General features: G+C 39.4%; 1 protein-coding gene across 2 annotated transcripts in view; it reads left to right on the top strand.

Moving 5' to 3' along the window:
- The window catches only part of Col19a1 (collagen type XIX alpha 1 chain), a 314640-nt gene that overhangs the window by 227418 nt on the left and 69764 nt on the right, over positions 1–17458 (top strand). For both annotated transcript variants that reach the window (XM_029483553.2, XM_021163060.3), the window contains 3 exons: positions 3754–3807; positions 11989–12030; positions 17344–17406. In XM_029483553.2, the coding sequence (XP_029339413.1) occupies positions 3754–3807; positions 11989–12030; positions 17344–17406 (159 nt within the window). The remainder of the gene's footprint in view (positions 1–3753; positions 3808–11988; positions 12031–17343; positions 17407–17458) is intronic.

The raw sequence follows: 17458 nt of genomic DNA, 5'->3' as shown, positions 1-17458 counted from the left end.
CATTTTCTGTATCCATTCTTCTCCTAGGGGACATCTGGGTTCTTTCCAGCTTCTGGCTATTATAATAAGGCTGCCATGAACATAGAAAAGCATGTGTCCATGTTATATGTTGGGGCATCTTTTGGGTATAATCCCAGTAGTGGTATAGTTGGGTCTTCAGGTAGAACTATTTCTAATTTCCCGAGGAACCATCAGATTGATTTCCAAAGTGGTTGTATCAGCTTGCAATACCATCATCAATGGAGGGGTGTTTCTTTTTCTCCACATCCTTACCTCCTGCTATCACCTGAGATTTTGATCTTAGCCATTCTAATTGGTGTCACTTTGATTTGCATTTTCCTCATGACTAACGATGTTGGCCATTTCTTTAGGTGCTTGTTGGCCATTCAATATTACTCAATTGATAATTCTGTTTAACTCTGTACCAGATATTTAATAGAGTTATTTGGTTCTCTGGAGTCTAACTTCTTGAGTTCTTTGAATATAATAGATATTAACCCTCTATTGGATGTAGGGTTGGTAAAGGTCTTTCCCCAATCTGTTGGTTGCTGTTTAGTCCTACTGACAGTGTCCTTTGTCTTACAGGAGCTTTTCAGTTTCATAAGATCCCATTTGTCAATTGATGATCTTACAACCTGAGCCATTGGTGTTCTGTTCAGGAAAGTTTACCCTGTGCCAATGTGTTCAAAGCTCTTTCCCACTTTATCTTCTATTAGATTCAGCATATCTTGTTTTATGTGGAGGTCTTTGATCCACTTGAACTTCAGTTACGTACACAGAGATAAAAATGGATCATTTTACATTCTTCTACATGCAGACCACCAGTTAGACCTACACCAGTTGTTGAAAATACTGACTTTTTTCCATTGGAAGGTTTTGGCTTATTTGTCAAAGATCAAATATCCATAGGTGTGTCAGTTTATTTCCAGGTCTTCAAATCTATTCCATTGATCTACCTGTCTGTCTCTACCAATACCCTAAAGTTTTTATCACTGTTGATCTGTAGTACAGATTGAGGTCAGGGATGTTGATTCCCCCAGAAGTTCTTCTTCTTCTTTTGGGGGGAGGGGTGGTTTCGAGACAGGGTTTCTCTGTATATCCCTGGTTGTCCTGGAATTCACTTTGTAGACCAGGCTGGCCTCGAACTCAGAAATCCACCTGCCTCTGCCTCCCAAGTGCTGGCATTAAAGGCGTGCGGCACCACGCCCGGCTCAGAAGTTCTTTTATTGTTAAGAATTGATTTTGCTATCCTGGGTGGGGTTTTTTGTTTGTTTTTTGTTTTTTTGTTTTTTTGTGTTTTGTTTTGTTTTTTGATATTCCAGATGAAGTTGAAAATTGCTTTCTATCTCTGTGAAGAGGTGAGTTGGAGTTTTGAGGGGATTTCATTGAATCTGTAGATTGCTTTTGGTTAGATGGCCATTTTTACTATGTTAATCCTACCAATCCATGAGCATGGGAGATCTTTCCATCTTCTGAGATCTTCTATTTCTTTCTTCAGAGACTTGAAGGGCTTGTCATGCAGATCTTTCACTTGCTTGGTTAGAGTCACACCAAGATATTTTATGTTAGTTGTGACTACTGTGAAGGGTGTTTTTCCTCTAATTTCTTTCTCAGATCATGGTGAATGATGATTTTATGTGTTCTTGGATTCAGTTTTTGAGAATTTTATCCTTTATGTAGAAGAAAGCTACTGATTTGTTTGATTAATTTTATATTCAGCCACTTTGCTGAAGTTGTTTATCAGGAGTTCTCTGGTAGAATTTTGGTGACGCTTCTGTCTTCTATGATACCATCTGCAAATAGTGATACCTTGCCTGCTCCCTTCCCAATTTATATCCCTTTGACTCCCTTTTGTTGTCTAATTGCTCTGGCTAGAACTTTGAGTACTATATTGAATAAATAGGGAGAGACTAAGCAGCCTTGTCTTGTCTCTGATTTTAGAGGGATTGCTTTAAGTTTCTCTCTATTTAATTTGATGTTGGCTGTTGGTTTGTTGTATATTGATTTTATTATGTTTAGGTATGTGTCTTAAATTCCTTATCTTTCCAAGACTTTCAACATGAAGGGGTGTTGTATTTTGTCAAAGGCTTTTCCAACATCTAATGAGATGATCATGTGATTTTTTTTCTTGAGTTTGTTTATATAGTGAATTACATTGATAGATTTCCACATATTGAGCCATCCCTGCATCTCTGGGATAAAGCCTACTTGATCATGGTGAATGATGATTTTATGTGTTCTTGGATTCAGTTTTCGAGAATTTGATTAAGTATTTTTACATCAGTATTCATAAATGAGATTAGTCTGAAGTTCCCTTATTTTATAGGGTGTTTGTGTTTTAAGTATCAGTGTAACTGTGGCTTCATGGATCAAATACTTGACACTTAGACCCATAGTGCCTCATTTGACTGTTAATGCTGCTACCCATAGTGTCAAATTCCTCCTTTATTTATATATTTTTTCAGAAAGAGCAATGTGTATGGGATAACTTGTCTCCCAGGCTTCAAGAATAAGATATTAACTTATATGTATTGACTCGAAAATCTACAACCTCCCTCATTTCAATGGCTGCTTTCCTCATTATTTCATCTAACAGACCTAGAATATTTTACTCAAGACTGGATGATGGAAAAATACATAATGTCCTGAGAATTCACTTCTGACATTAGCTCTTTTTTAAATTATTTATTTCAACAAGGTAATAGCACCATTTGTCAGTCTGCTCCATTACTTGCAGGTCCCATCATTGTCTCAGAAAGCACACCAACTTTCTCCCAGGCATTTGTCACCCCATCCTCAAGTCCTTTTTGTTTCTTGGTGCAGTGCTAATATGTCATATTAAAATCAACTCCAATCACAAGTCATGCCTAGGAACCACCTGGTATAAATGTTAAGTATGTCACACTCTTAAGATGTTACCTGCTCCGGAATGTAGCTAGAAACTGTTCCTTAGGGTTTTTTCTTCACTTTTCAATATTTAAGAGAGAGAGAGAGAGAGAGAGAGAGAGAGAGAGAGAGAGAGAGAGAGAGAGAGAGACTGTTCTCCCCTCCTAGATCTTGAGGTCTAGATGATCTATAATACCATCTGTCTTGGATAGATGACTCTACCTCAGCTTAAGCTCCCTCTTAAAATAATGCTAAACTTGGTGTTTATTATGGTTTTATCCCAAAAATGTAACCTTTGAAAATCTCAGAGAACACTTGTCACCATCCCCTCCTGGAAGATCTAGAGATGGACAGCTACATTAATTCTTATTTACTACCCAGACCAAGCTGGACAATAAAAACGGCCAGTGTTAAAATGTTTTAACATTTGGTCTGAAAATCCATGTGTATGCCCATTTTAAACAACATTCATCAGAAAAATTATACATCTCCATATTTTATGTTAACAATGTGTGTGGTAGCTTACATTTCTACGATACATTCATTATGATCCATTCTACAAAAAGCACAGAAAATAAACTGAAGTTACAAAGTCCTCCCTGGAATTGTCTCATGGGTGGAATGGAATCCCTTTTCATAAAGAGCTTGATGATGGTTGAGCTTGCGAATGTTTCCTGTTGCCATTTGGGACTGTACTTTGGCTTCATGTAAGACATAACCAGAACAACAAAAGCTTTAGGACTCTGATTATATGTTGATATCCATGAAGTTATTTATTCAGCAGAATATTTGACAAAATATACTAAGTATATTATTTGTAGCGCACATTGTTTTGAAAACTGTATTTGGTTTTGCTTTCTCATTCAGGGACCTCCTGGGTTACAAGGACTACAGCAGCCTTTTGGTGGATATTTCAATAAGGTATGGCTCCTTTATTTCCACAACTTGTGTGCATGGAGATTTTATGGCATTACAGTTTTAGGAAGCAAGCATTATTAGATCCTTACATCTCAGACCTTGAGACTGGATCACATATGCTCAAAGCATCTTTCCATACTGTACACCATGTTTTCAAACTTACATTTTAAAAGAATCCTAGACATATTATAAAATAAATGCTTAGTGCTATAGTTTTTTGTAAGTGATAGTTCAAAGTTTGATGATAAAAAACCAAAAGAAATAATTTGGTTTGGTTTTTTGGTTTTTTGATTTGTTTGTTTGGTTGGTTGGTTGATTGGTTAGTTGGTTGGTTGGTTGGCTGGTAGGTTGGTTGGTTTTTTGGGGACAGGGTTTCTCTGTGTGGCCCTGGCTGTCCTGGAACTCACTCTGTAGACCAGGCTGGTCTCAAACTCAGAAATCTCCCTTCCTCTGCCTCCCAAGTGCTAAGATTAAAGGCGTCCACCACCACTGCCTGGCAAGAAATAATTTGTTATCTGAAGCTCTGGGCGGCACCCCACCTGATAGATTCCTCAAAACCAGTAAATGCTGCAGCAAGGTTTCAAGCACATGTTCATATCCCACAGATCAAGAGCAAGAGTCTCCCCAGGGATGGATGGGAGGAGCTTGTAATTACCTTGTTATCTTCTTCATCATAGCTTGAATAAAATAATAATAGTACTGCCATGGAACTATCTTAGCGGCAAGGGTAGCCTTGATTATACCTACGAATGGTGCTGGTAACTAGCTGCACAGGACTACGATATAGGGGTGAACTCATTGGGGGTTCATTGTTCAAGAACAACATGTGGAGTCTGATCACAAAGCAAAAGCCAGTGCCATTTTGTCCTTCATTGCCCAAAACAACAGTAACTGGAGTTCTTCCAATACCTGACAGTTTATCATTGATAACTTGTGCCAAAGAAAAAGTTAGACACTGAAGGAGTCTGCAACTCTATAGGTGGAACAACAATATGAACTAACCAGTACCCCCTGTAGTAGTAGTACATCTACATACTTCATCGCTCTTGACAAGTTTAAGATTATGACCTTGCTTTGAACCTTTTCATTTGTTTAGATTTTTAGGGGAGTGCTGTTAGCATGGTTACAATGTTTGTTTCCCGATTCTTTATCAAATAAATCAATTGCTACTAGCTCTTATAAACATTATAAGTTGGCAAGTTTTTAAAAGGTAGGTTTGAAGTGTATGTAAATTGAATCAGTGTAAGGACATTTGTAATGACATATACTGTTATAAAATAGGACTCATAATAAAAGCCTCAAAATAATGAGAATAACTTGAATCTGATGTCACAAGTCAGCTAGAAATGTTTAAGTACTATACTATACTCTGACCATCAGTACAAAATGGACCGAGCTGGTACCCAGCTACTTAAATATCTGCTAGCCCTTGCAAAGCTCGTAAGGCTTGTATTTTTACAGGTCTCCCAACGCTACTTCTAGATACACTTTTTCTTACCAATGAGTCAGTTTTTCCTTAAATGAAAATATATGGAACCTTTGTATTTTAGACTCTGAAGCTGAAAGTGTTTTATACTTTAAGGTTATACTTGCTGTAATGGGAACTGAGCTCAGTAGCTGAGTAGGGACTTTTGTGAGTTGCATCCCAGTACCTTTGACTTATCTATTTCTTCTCCTGAGAAAACGCCAGTTACTGTCAGCACTATCACAGAGCCAAGCTTTACATTCAGTCACATGTGCTCTGAATGTGGCTTTGTAGCCAGAAGGTAATAGGGTAAACAGGGGGTGGGGGGTACAGCTTATTTCTCCCCTCAATAATACAATAGGACCACTTTGACTCAGAAGTGTTTACCTCTACAGTGACTGATGGAAGGTAGCATACGGAACAGTTTATTCTGTTACCTCACGAGACTGGGCAAGCCTCCTACACTGAAGTCCCATGATCTATAAGAAAACCCACAGGCAGGACCCACACCGAATGATATTTTTGTATTGTGGCCATCCCTTCTTCACAAATCAATGGGCTGAATATGCCCTGATAAGCAAGATGCATTTTTCACTTGGCGTTCTCCCTGCCAACGTCATCTGGTTTTGTATAGTAAGGTTGTTGCATTTTGCAGTTTGTTGCATGCCTGATGGCCCAGCTATAACAAATGAGCACAGTGGGGGAGGAGCTGAGATTAAATAATGAACCATGTATTGAGACATATAAAGTGACACCCCAAGGTTAAAACAATCTTCCCTTTTAAATTGGCATTGATTTATGTGATGCCTGCTCCAAGCCGTGGACCTCAGCTCATCCTCTAGCAGCAGCTCCAGCACTTGCAGAGCTCAGATTCTGCTGAGGCAGCTACCCATGGGAGGATGAGTAGCACACTCCTCGTACGTGCCCCCCTCCCTGCTCCAAGCTAAGAGCCTGGATAGTTCATCCTTCATCCCAGCAGTCTGCACTTATATTTTGGTCCTCACACAGAATGAATCTATTCTCCTACACATCCCCTGCACCACCCTGAAAAGAAACACGGGCATAAGAAAGCTCTCCCTTCACAGCAAAAATCAGAAGTAGAAGATTAAAAAACAAAATGGAAAGAAAAAAAAATAACAAGGAAAGAAAAAAAAATAAGAGCACAAGAGCGACTCACTGGAGAGCGCTGAAGCCAGTACGATCACGTGTGCTCTCCCGTGACCACTTGAGGATGCAAAGATTTAAAAGGGAATATGTTTCCTTCTCTATGACAGAAATAATTTCCAGGCAGCTGCTCTCATCCTGTTTGGTAGTTTGCAGAGTAGCGTCAACAGTCAACACCTAGCACACTTCTCCCCTGAAGGAAATTATGCTCCCTACCCAGCCAAACCGCTCTTCATTGTCTTCAGCTCTGGGAAGTTTAGTTAAAATTTAGACTCCATCAACTTTTAAAGTCTCGAGCTCCCTACATGGATGTAGTTGGTGGTGCCATTCAAGGATTGGTGGTCCTGAGTTATTTTATTAAAAATAAAAAAAGGCAGGCTAAGAAAGACATGGTCATATGAAAGTAGTGATATCCTCATGATGTAACTAGCTATATGTGCCACTATGTTGTCAAATTAAGTCCACAATCTGAAATCTTGCGAATCATGTGACTACATATGAATAAGTAAAACAGGTTCACAATTGCAGTCCTCAATGAATAACTTCATTTTCCCCATGCCCAGGATATTAGAGCATATTTCTAAAGGCATGAATTTGAGTTGGGGTGCTGACTCTATGTTCTAGCAGGGAGTTTACGTCCTTGGTTTCTTTCGTTAATTTAGCCATAGGAAATTGCTGCTGACTGTTTACTGTTTGGAAGCTACAAACAAGTGGATAGATAGATAGATAGATAGATAGATAGATAGATAGATAGATAATAAAGGGACCTCCATTGATTTAACTCATATATGTCTACTACAGAGTGTTCCAACCAAAAATATCTCTTCTAAACAATGAGCGCAGCCTTGAGTTCTCCCACTGCCTAACAATGGTTCCAAAGTTCTCCTTGGCATTTCCCATATGAGAACAAAAGGACACTGCTCACACCCAGAATTCTTCAGCTAGGCAGGCAAACTCACAAGCCACAGACCATGACTGTTAACACTGTTTCTCAGAGACTTCTAATAAACATAAACAAAAATTATTCCACTGTTAAAATTATTTGGAAGACTTCCAAGAAAATTCATAACGGCACCAAGGACCTAAGTCCCCTCCCCCAATGACAGTAGGCACATGAAGCAGAATTACATATCTAGAAGCCATGAGACTTCTGTCTTGTTATCCTGTGAGCCTGGCTAATTGTCTTGTTGCCAGTAGCTTGGGTAAAGAAAGGAAGAGAACCTTACATGTCAATGAGTAATGCTACTGAAGTTCAAGTTTGAGGCAGGTGCATTATTAACCCAAGAATGGAGCACTAGGGACTCCAAGGACCACGGACTAACTGGATTTCATGGCCTGATTACTGAGTAAAAACAAGTATATCACCTTCCTGACTGGGCTGCTGGAAATAGAAACAATAAAGAAATCAAAAAGGGAGACAACCCTGGAGTTAGAAAACCTAGGAAAGAGATCAGGAGTCATAGATGGAAGCATCACCAACAGAATACAAGAGATAGAAGAGAGAATCTCAGGTGCAGAAGATTCCATAGAAAACATTGATACAATAGTCAAAGAAAACACAGAAAAAGCAAAAAGCTCCTAACCCAAAACATCCAGGAAATCCAGGACACAACAAGAAGATCAAAGTTAAGGATAAGAGGTAAAGAAGAGAACAAAGATTCCCAACTCAAAGAGCCAGTAAATATCTTCAACAAAAGTATAGAAGAAAACTTCCCTAACCTAAAGAAAGAGATGCCCATGAACATGTAAGAAGCCTACAGAACTCCAAATAGACTGTACCAGAAAAGAAATTCCTTCTGCCATATAATAGTCAAAACAGCAAATGCACAAAACAAAGAAAGAATACTAAAAGCAGTAAGGGAAAAAAGTCAAGTAACATGCAAAGACAGACCTATCAGAATTACATTAGACTTCTCACCAGAGACTATAAAAACTTGAAGATCCTGGGCAGATGTATACGGACTCTAAGAGAACACAAATGCCAGTTTTGGCTACTATACCTAGCAAAATTCTCAATTACCATAGGCAGAGAAAACAAGATATTCCATGACAAAATCAAATGTACACAATATCTTTCCATAAATCCCGCCCTACAAAGAATAATAGATGGAAAATACCAACACAAGGAGGGAAACTACACCCTACAAAAAGCAAGAAAGTAATCTTTCAACAAAAGCAAAAGAAGAGAGCCACACAAACATAATTCCACCTTTAACAACAACAAAAACAACAACAACAACAACAAAAAAAAAAAAAACAGGAAGCAACAATCACTTTTCCTTAACATCTCTTAACATCAATGGACTCAATTCCCCAAAAGACATAGACTAACAGACTGGATACATAAACAGGACCCAGCATTTTGCTGCATACAGGAAACGCACTTCAGTGACAAAGACAGACACTACCTCAGAGTAAGAGCTGGAAAACAATTTTTCAAGCAAATGGTCTCAAGAAACAAGCTGGAGTAGCCATTCAAAAAAATTGAATAAAATCAACTCTCAAACAAAAGTTATCAAAAAATGATAAGGAAGGATACTTCATATTGGTCAAAGGAAAAATCTACCAAGATGAACTCTCAATTCTGAACATCTATGCTCCAAATGCAAGGACACCCACATTCATAAAAGAAACTTTGCTAAAGTTCAAAGCATACATTGCACCTCACACAATAATAGTGGGAAACTTCAACAACCCACTCTCAGCAATGGACAGATGATGGAAACACTAACTAAACAAAGACATAGTGAAACTAACAGAAGTTATGAACCAAATGGTTCTAACAGATATTTATAGAACATTTCACCCTAAAGCAAAAGAATATATGTTCCTCTCAACACCTCACAGTACCTTCTCCAAAACTGACCATATAATTGGTCATAAGACAGGCCTCAGCAAATACAAGAATATTGAAATAATCCCATGCAACCTATCATATCACCATGGACTAAGGCTGGTCTTAAATACCAACAAAAACAACAAAAAGCACACATACACACAGAAGCTGAACAACACTCTACTTAATAATAATTTGGTCAAGGAAGAAATAAAGAAAGAAATTAAAGGCTTTTTAGAATTTAATGAAAAAAATGAAGACACATCATACTAAAACTTATAGGACACAAGGAAAGCAGTGGTAACAGGAAAACTCATCTCTCTAAGTGCCTCCAAAAAGAAACTAGAGAGAGCATACACTAGCATCTTGACAGCACACCTAGAAGCTCTAGAACAAAAGGAAGCAAATCCACCCAAGAAGAGTAGATGGCAGGGAAGAACAAATAGAAACACACAGATCTATACAAAGAATCAACAAGATAGATAAACCCTTAGCCAGACTAACCAGAGGGCTCAGAGACAGTATACAAATTAATAAAATCAGAAATAAAAAGGGAGACATAACAACAAAATATATCTTAAAATAACTATTCTATTTGTTGAATATCAACAGTTGAAAATATTATAATCATGTTCTACAAACATCATGGAAATATTATTGATAATCTTTCTCACTGTGCTTGAAATTAGCATTTTCTTAATGTTTAACTTCAAAGAGTTTTTGTTATTTTGAAAGTTTTAAAATATACTTAGTGATAAAATAATTTCTCTCCAAAAACAAAAAAAAAAAAACCAAGTATATCATGTTCTGACAGCTGTGTTGGTTTTCTGGACTAAAGTCATCAGAAAAAATCAAGATTTGGAAATACCATTAGACTTGAAGATACAGAGGAATTGCTATACCCAAACTACCTCAGCTATGGTGCCCTGGAGGTCGCTGGCATACATTAGGATATACCCTCACCAGAGACATGGCATGTTCTTCTGCTTTATGGTCCAAGCAACTGGAGTTTCAAAATATAAAGATCCCATATAAAAACATAATGTCTTATATAAATGCACATTCCAGTTCCCTAAAACTACCCAAGAAAGGTCCAGCTAGGGGGACATGTTGATGTTCTAGGCACAGCGACTGGCACCATGTCAAAATCATGAGTGCCATCAGGAAACCTCTGAAGTTTGTTTCTGAGTGTTAAGAAGGCTAAACTGGATGGCCAACTGAATATCAGGCATTTAAAAAAAATTATAAAGGCAGGAATGGTGGCCTGTGCCTGTAATCCCAGCAATGGTGAGGTTAAAAACTGGAGAATCGGGTGCTTGAGGCCAGGAATGGCTAAATAATAAGTTTAAGACCACGCTAAGTCACAGGAGACCCTGCCTCAAAAAATAAAAATAAAGGAAAGGGGAAAATAAATGGGAGAATAAGACAATTCCAGATAGAAAGGGAAACCTAGACAAGATAGACAAGTGGGATAAGTGCAGATTTCCTATCCTGACTTTTTCCAATTGTAACATAAAGTTATTACTCACAAAATCCTTTCAGAAATATATTGTTACTCCCCCATCTTTTCCTCTCAATTGTGTGTGTGTGTTTTCATTTTATCTTTTAATTTGTTGGTATGAATTGCTTCTAGAATTAAATTCACAGTCTAAATCTGAGGTAGGAAGGGACATGACAAGCATAGAAACTCATATTTGTTTAAACAATGCCTAGACTTTGGGGTTAGACAAGAATACCTGGGAGCCAGCACCGAGTCGCTTGAGGAGAGAGCCTGAACCAAGTCTTAAGAAAGACCAGCCTTCTACAGTTAGATGGGGAGAGGAGAAGAGAAGCCTGAGACAGAGACAGACGAGTGAGCCCAGTGAGAGGCCAGGGCAACTCAGGTGCCACTCAAACCGCATTAAATCCAGGACCACAGGTATTCTTCAAAACACAAGAGCATAAATTTCTGTGCCATGGAACAGAAGAACCACCAGCAGCCCACGCAGTGACACATATACAGGGACTCAACTTTGGAGAAGCCCTGTTCCTATTCAGATGACCTACTGTGCATGTAGTTTTCCAGCACGTGAGTCCTTCCACGGAGATGGGGACAGTCGGAACTGGTCAGTGTTCACATCCCGGAGGTTAGCATGAGCCACGAGCACATGCCGTTCTGAGGTGTCAGGTTGGTTACAGGTTCCCAGCAGCTTAGGGGAGTAAGGATTTTTTTCTGGACCAATCTTATAGAAATTCCCTGATGAGAACCTGCCATTCTCTTCCTGTCTTTAATAATGGTCTCTCAGCACACAGAGGATTCAGCAGCTGAAGTGCTTCCTAGCAATTTGTATTTGCTTTCTCTGTGTGAAGGCAGGCACAGCCATCTGCCCAGGGTGGGCAGAGTCAAATTAAGGAAATGAATATTTCAGAGTAGAAAGAACAGGGGACTCAGAATGTGCTTGAGGCTGGCAGATATGCATATGGAGAAGGAAGTCTTGGAGCTGTGGTGTTTCTCCTGGAGAGATCACCAGCAGACAGACAGACAGACAGACAGGATCTTCAACGTTGGAGAAATTTAACAGAGTTAAATATTAATTACATTAACAGGAATAAAATGAGAAACACAAAAACGTCTGCCAAATCGCCAAATATTGTTAAAGTACTAACATTTGACTAGCAACTTTTCAAGACAGAACGCATTAAAAACAATTGGACTTTTTGTTGTCATTTTTTTACCCAGGGAACTGGTGAGCACGCAGCTAGTGGCCCCAAAGGAGAAAAGGTAATCCCGTGGTGTTGTTGTTATTGTTGTTGTTGATGATGATGATGATGATGATGATGATGATCAAAGGGATTAAGCACTTTCACCTATAGGGGCAGCAGTCCCAGTGAGCAGGAACCTTACTTGCCTGCTGACCAGCAGCTGGATGCTGCCCCTTGGGGGCGCTACTGAGCAGAGGCAGGCTACAAGAGAAGGGACATGTCAAGAGAAACATTCTTAAAAATGATCCAGAAAGGAGAAAGATTTATACGATTTGAAGGAAAACTACAGTACAAAGGAAGGGTCAGGATCCCACAAGAAAATCCACAGAAGGAACTAACCTGGGCTCATAAAGACTTACAGAGACTAAACCACCAATCAGAGAGCTTGCCTGGGCCTGACCTAGGCCTATTACAGTTGTGTAGCTTGGGTTTCTTGTGGAACTCCTAACAATGGGAGCACAAGCTGTGTCTCTGATGCCTGCCTTTGGGACCCTTCCGGCCTGCTGGGTTGCCCTGTCCAGCTTTAATAGGAGAGGAGGTGCCTAGTCTTACTTCAATTTGATATGCTGAGGTTGGTTGTATCCACAGGAGATCACAGATACTGAGGGGGAGTGAATGGGAGTGGGGGAGGGGGGGCAGAGAACTGCAGTTAGGCTGTTAAAAATTTTTAATTAGGAAGGAAGGAAGGAAGGAAGGAAGGAAGGAAGGAAGGAAGGAAGGAAGGAAGGAAGGAAGGAAGGAAGGAAGGAAGAGAGTCAGAAATCCTTGCAGGTAGCAAAAACCATAGGATGAAAGAGCCAATCAAAATGCCTGTGGATCAAGCTCACTAGTTAACTGTTTGTTCTTAAAGCAAAGGAGGCTGTCGTGGGAGTACTTCGTTTTGTTTTGGTGAGGTTTTACCATGCACAGTAGTAGCCTAGCCAAGCAGTTATTTCAAAACGAGTTTTCAAGATAAAACACCAATATACTTCCGTTACATTTTCCTTGTCTTCAGTTGGAAGTCCTGCTTTATTAGCTATAAAAGATGGCAGGTTAACTTCTCTATAGAAAATATCACTTTATTCTAGTTGGATTGTAAAAACCATGATGACCTTGGACTGTGAATGTGGCATGGTCAGAGGAAAAATTTAAAAGTAAAGAAAAAATGCACATTAAGTCTACAGACAGGGATATGAAGGTCTGGAAATACTAAAAAGGCAGATGGCCTGTGAGAGCTACCTTCCTTCATTCACCCAGTAAAAGTTCTCTTGATTGAGGGCACGATACTTTTCGACACAAGTGCAAGAAATATGACTTCTGTGCTTTATAAATCAGCACAGCCAAGCTATTCAAAAGATTGTGTATCTCTCACCAGGAAAAATCGCTAAAAGATCATCTCAGCAGGAACAGTGAGTTCCTTATAGACTAGTCATTCAAGAAGAAAATTCTCCAGCATACATAAATAAAACCCCGACATTCTGAAAAAAAAAAAAACAATTTAAAAATGATTCTTTAGCAATCCAAGTCACTCCTGGGTCTTGGATTTTGAACAATGCTATTTCCTGTGAAGCAACACCTTATAGAATCATATCCCAACCTCACAAATGGATTGCATTTTAAGTATTTGCTATTTGACATATGCAGACTCGGGGCGCAGGGACACTAAGCTTGTCACACAGGACAGCTGAGTGGAGAAGGGGGGTGGGATACTCTTAAAGCATTTAAATGATGATTCACTTCTTGGAACAAAACAGCTGGCTTCTGTGTTGCCCTCTTCATTAGCAAACATATGTCATTTAGAAATTCTTAAGACCTTGCTGATGAGAAATTTGATGCTGTAAAACAGGTGTATCTGAAACTCCAGGGACCACTCTTACCGCTTGGAATCTTTTTAATTGCTTCAGAATGTTAAGTGGAGTTAGAAGAAAAAAAAAAAAAAACCGAGAGCCTATCTGTTCCATCTTCCTACCCACATAAATGATTTGTCTAGAAGACTCTACAGGGAACTTGATGCTGTGAGTGCTATGTACCTATGAAAGCATTTTTTAAAATTATCATTAATGAAGGAACAGCTCTGCCAGTAAACCATGTATCAAGTCACAGAAAGCCTGAGTGTAGCAACTGCTTGAAGAAAGTCAATGCATCTACTTCCCGTCTGTTCTGGATCAAAATCCTGGTTTTTTTAGACCTGTGTCTTTCACAGTGAAGATGTAAACTCCTTGGAGGATCTCTGCTTATGCTTGTGATAGGATCAGGGGTTCCAAACCCTGCCTGTACACAAAAGCATCAGGAAAGCATTCTGGAAAGCCTGTTCCTGAGCCCCATGCACAGAGACTCCGAGGAGAGGGAGACCAGTATCTGTTTCTTAAATACGTGGACATTTGGTTGAGGCTGGAAACCACTGTGGGGTTGAATGAGTATTAGCTTTGAGACCACAAGCTGGCTATGGTATAACCAGCTTGTTACAACTTGGAAGCCACCTCCTTACCCTAAGCATCAGGTTCCCATGATGTAAGGCAGACATAATCATCTACAGGAAGAACTGATGTGAGGATTAAAGGCTATCAAGATGAATTTTCCTGGAAGCCCAATTCTCAATGCAAATTAGACTGTCAATAAACACTGGTTTTTCTTGTTTGCTCTCCACCTTCTGCTCGGGAGCGCTCATTTGGCTCTTTCCGAATGAGCCATTTCCATCCTCCCTGCCTAGTCTTGTTCTTCTTTGCATTCCTCCCAATAATTCTGAAGGGAGGAGACTCGAGTTGGAAGGTAGAAAAAAAGATTTAACTAACAATATTCTTTAAATCTTTCATTTTGAATAGATGTATATTTATAAGTAATTTCTAGCCCCTTCATTTGCCTTCTGTTTCTGCCATATTAGATGAGTATTCTTGCTAGGGCTATTATTCCTTGATGCCTGTACACTGGGATCATACCACAAGCCTGACAGATGACATGAAAGTCACTTTAGAGTTTTACAAACCAACTATGAACGGGTGCCCAAAGTGGTCACTGTCTTCTCTACCTTCCAATGTTATACAGAATTTACTATCTTTAAAAAAAAAAAAAAACCACCACCTTCAATGTACTAAAGTACAGATAGAGATATACAAAGATGTATTTTGCTAGGATTAAACCATATGCCAGGACTCTCGGATGATGGTTCAGAAGCTAAGAGCACTTATTCCCCTTACTAAGGATTTGGGGTTAGTTTCCAGCACCCATAAGAAGCAGCTCATACCTGCCTGTAACGCTAACTCCAAAGCATATCACATCCTCTTCTGGCTTTTTTGAGTACCTGCACATGTGGCACTCATACAGACAAGCAGCTGTGCACACACATGCAGCTGTGCACACACACAGTAAATAAAATATTTAAGGAGCTATAGCTAGCACACTTTAAATTTCATACCCATTACCTCAAAGAACTTATTATTTCTTAAGCTTAAAATTTAAAGGGACCCAGAGAAAAGGCTAGGAATTAAGAAAGATATATACCTGTAGATAAAACAGAATGATATATACCTGTAGATACAACAGTAAGTATTGTTTTACAAAATTCACCTCAGGCTGGAAGAAAAATGTTCAGAACTACCTGTGGTCTAGGGCTATGTTTAAGAATCAAGTGGTTGTCACTCTGGAAGTCAGTCTGGAGGTTCCTCAGAAAATTGGACATAATACTACTGGAAGATCCAGCAATATCTCTCCTGGGCATATACCCAGAAGAAGTTCCAACTGGTAATAAGAACATATGCTCCACTATGTTCATTGCAGCCTTATTTATAATAGCCAGAAGCTGGAAAGAACCCATATGTCCCTCAACAGAAGAATGGATACAGAAAATGTGGTACATTTACACAATGGCGTACTACTCAGCTATTAAAAACAATAAATTTATAAAATTCTTGGACAAATGGATGTATCTGGAAGATATCATCCTTAGTGAGGTAACCCAATCACAAAAGAAGTCATTAGATATGCACTCACTGATAAGTGAATATTAGCCCAGAGACATAGAACACCCAAGATACAATTTTCAAAACACAAGAAAATCAAGAAGAGGGAAGACCAACATGGGGATACTTCATTCCTCCTTAGAATAGGGAACAAAATACCCATGGAAGGAGTTACAGAGACAAAGTTTGGAAATAAGATGAAAGGATGGACAATCCAGAGACTACCCCACCCGAGGATCCATCTCATAATCAGCCACCAAACCCAGACACTATTGCATATGCCAGAAAGATTTTGCTGAAGGGACCCTGTTATAGCTGTCACCTGTGAGGCTTTGCCAGTGCCTGGCAAATACAGAAGTGGATGCTCACAGTCATCTATAAGATGGAACACAGGATCCCCAATGGAGAAGCTAAGGGAAGCACCCCAGGAGCTGAAGGGGTCTAAACCCTATAGGTGGAACAACAATATGAACTAACCAGTACCCCCAAAGCTCGTATCTCTAGCTGCATGTGTAGCAGAAGAAGGCCTAGTCGGTCATCACTGGGAAGAGAGGCCCCTTGGTATTGCAAACTTTATATGCCCCAGTACAGGGGAAAGCCAGGGCCAAGAAGTGGGAGTGGGTGGGTAGGGGAGCAGGGTGGAGGGAGGGTATAGGGAACTTTCAGGACAGCATTTGAAATGTATACAAACAATATATCTAATAATAAATAAATAAATAAGAATCGAGTGGTTGTTGGGAATGCTGATAAATACTTTAAAAAAATCCAGTGCTCAAGCTCTGATGTCTGGTCACGATGTCACTCCTGCCTACAAGGAAGCCCTCTCCAACTGTATTTTCTGAAAATGCCTTTCTATGTCACATAAAAATCCCTCTTCAACATTTTTGACCAGCACATCTTAGACATTTCCAAACTGCTGCTGTCACCAAGTCAACAAGAATGTCATCTTTGTCTACAGCCTTCATCTATGCCTCAAGAGAAACACTGCAGACAGCTGGCAGATTCATTTCTCTCTCTATAATCATTGACTCCACACACACACACACCTAAAATAAGAAAAAAATCCTCAGAAGAAAACGAGAGCAGACTGTTGTGTCATTTAAAGGCAAAAATAAATAAATAATGGTTTTGGTCCACCAGAACAAAACTATAATTCTTTTCTCCTCTGTGTGTCCTGTCCTTGAAAAGTGATTAACATTGTTCCACATTAATTTTAAATGTCCTAATGAAATGTTATGGGTTTCTAGAAGGCCTAAGGCATGGAGGAGAGCAAAGACACCTTATTAGGAAGACAGCCTGGCTAGATTCAGATCTTCACGGAGGCCCTGACCCCCGTGGGATTCTGTGGGATAAGGGACATTTCTCTACACTTAAGCACTTCTGCTTTTTCTTGACAGGGCGATACTGGGCTGCCCGGATTTCCAGGGTCTGTTGGCCCTAAAGGACACAAAGGAGAACCTGTAAGTATTTTAGCTTTAAGAGAAGAGGAAAAAAGAAAAAAATAGATGAAAA

This window comes from Mus caroli, unplaced genomic scaffold (genome assembly GCF_978045245.1).
Source record: "Mus caroli unplaced genomic scaffold, Mus_caroli_1 scaffold_1, whole genome shotgun sequence".
Lineage (NCBI taxonomy): Eukaryota > Metazoa > Chordata > Mammalia > Rodentia > Muridae > Mus > Mus caroli.
Note: the sequence above shows the minus strand (reverse complement) of the source record. Positions and strands in the feature narration are given on the sequence as shown.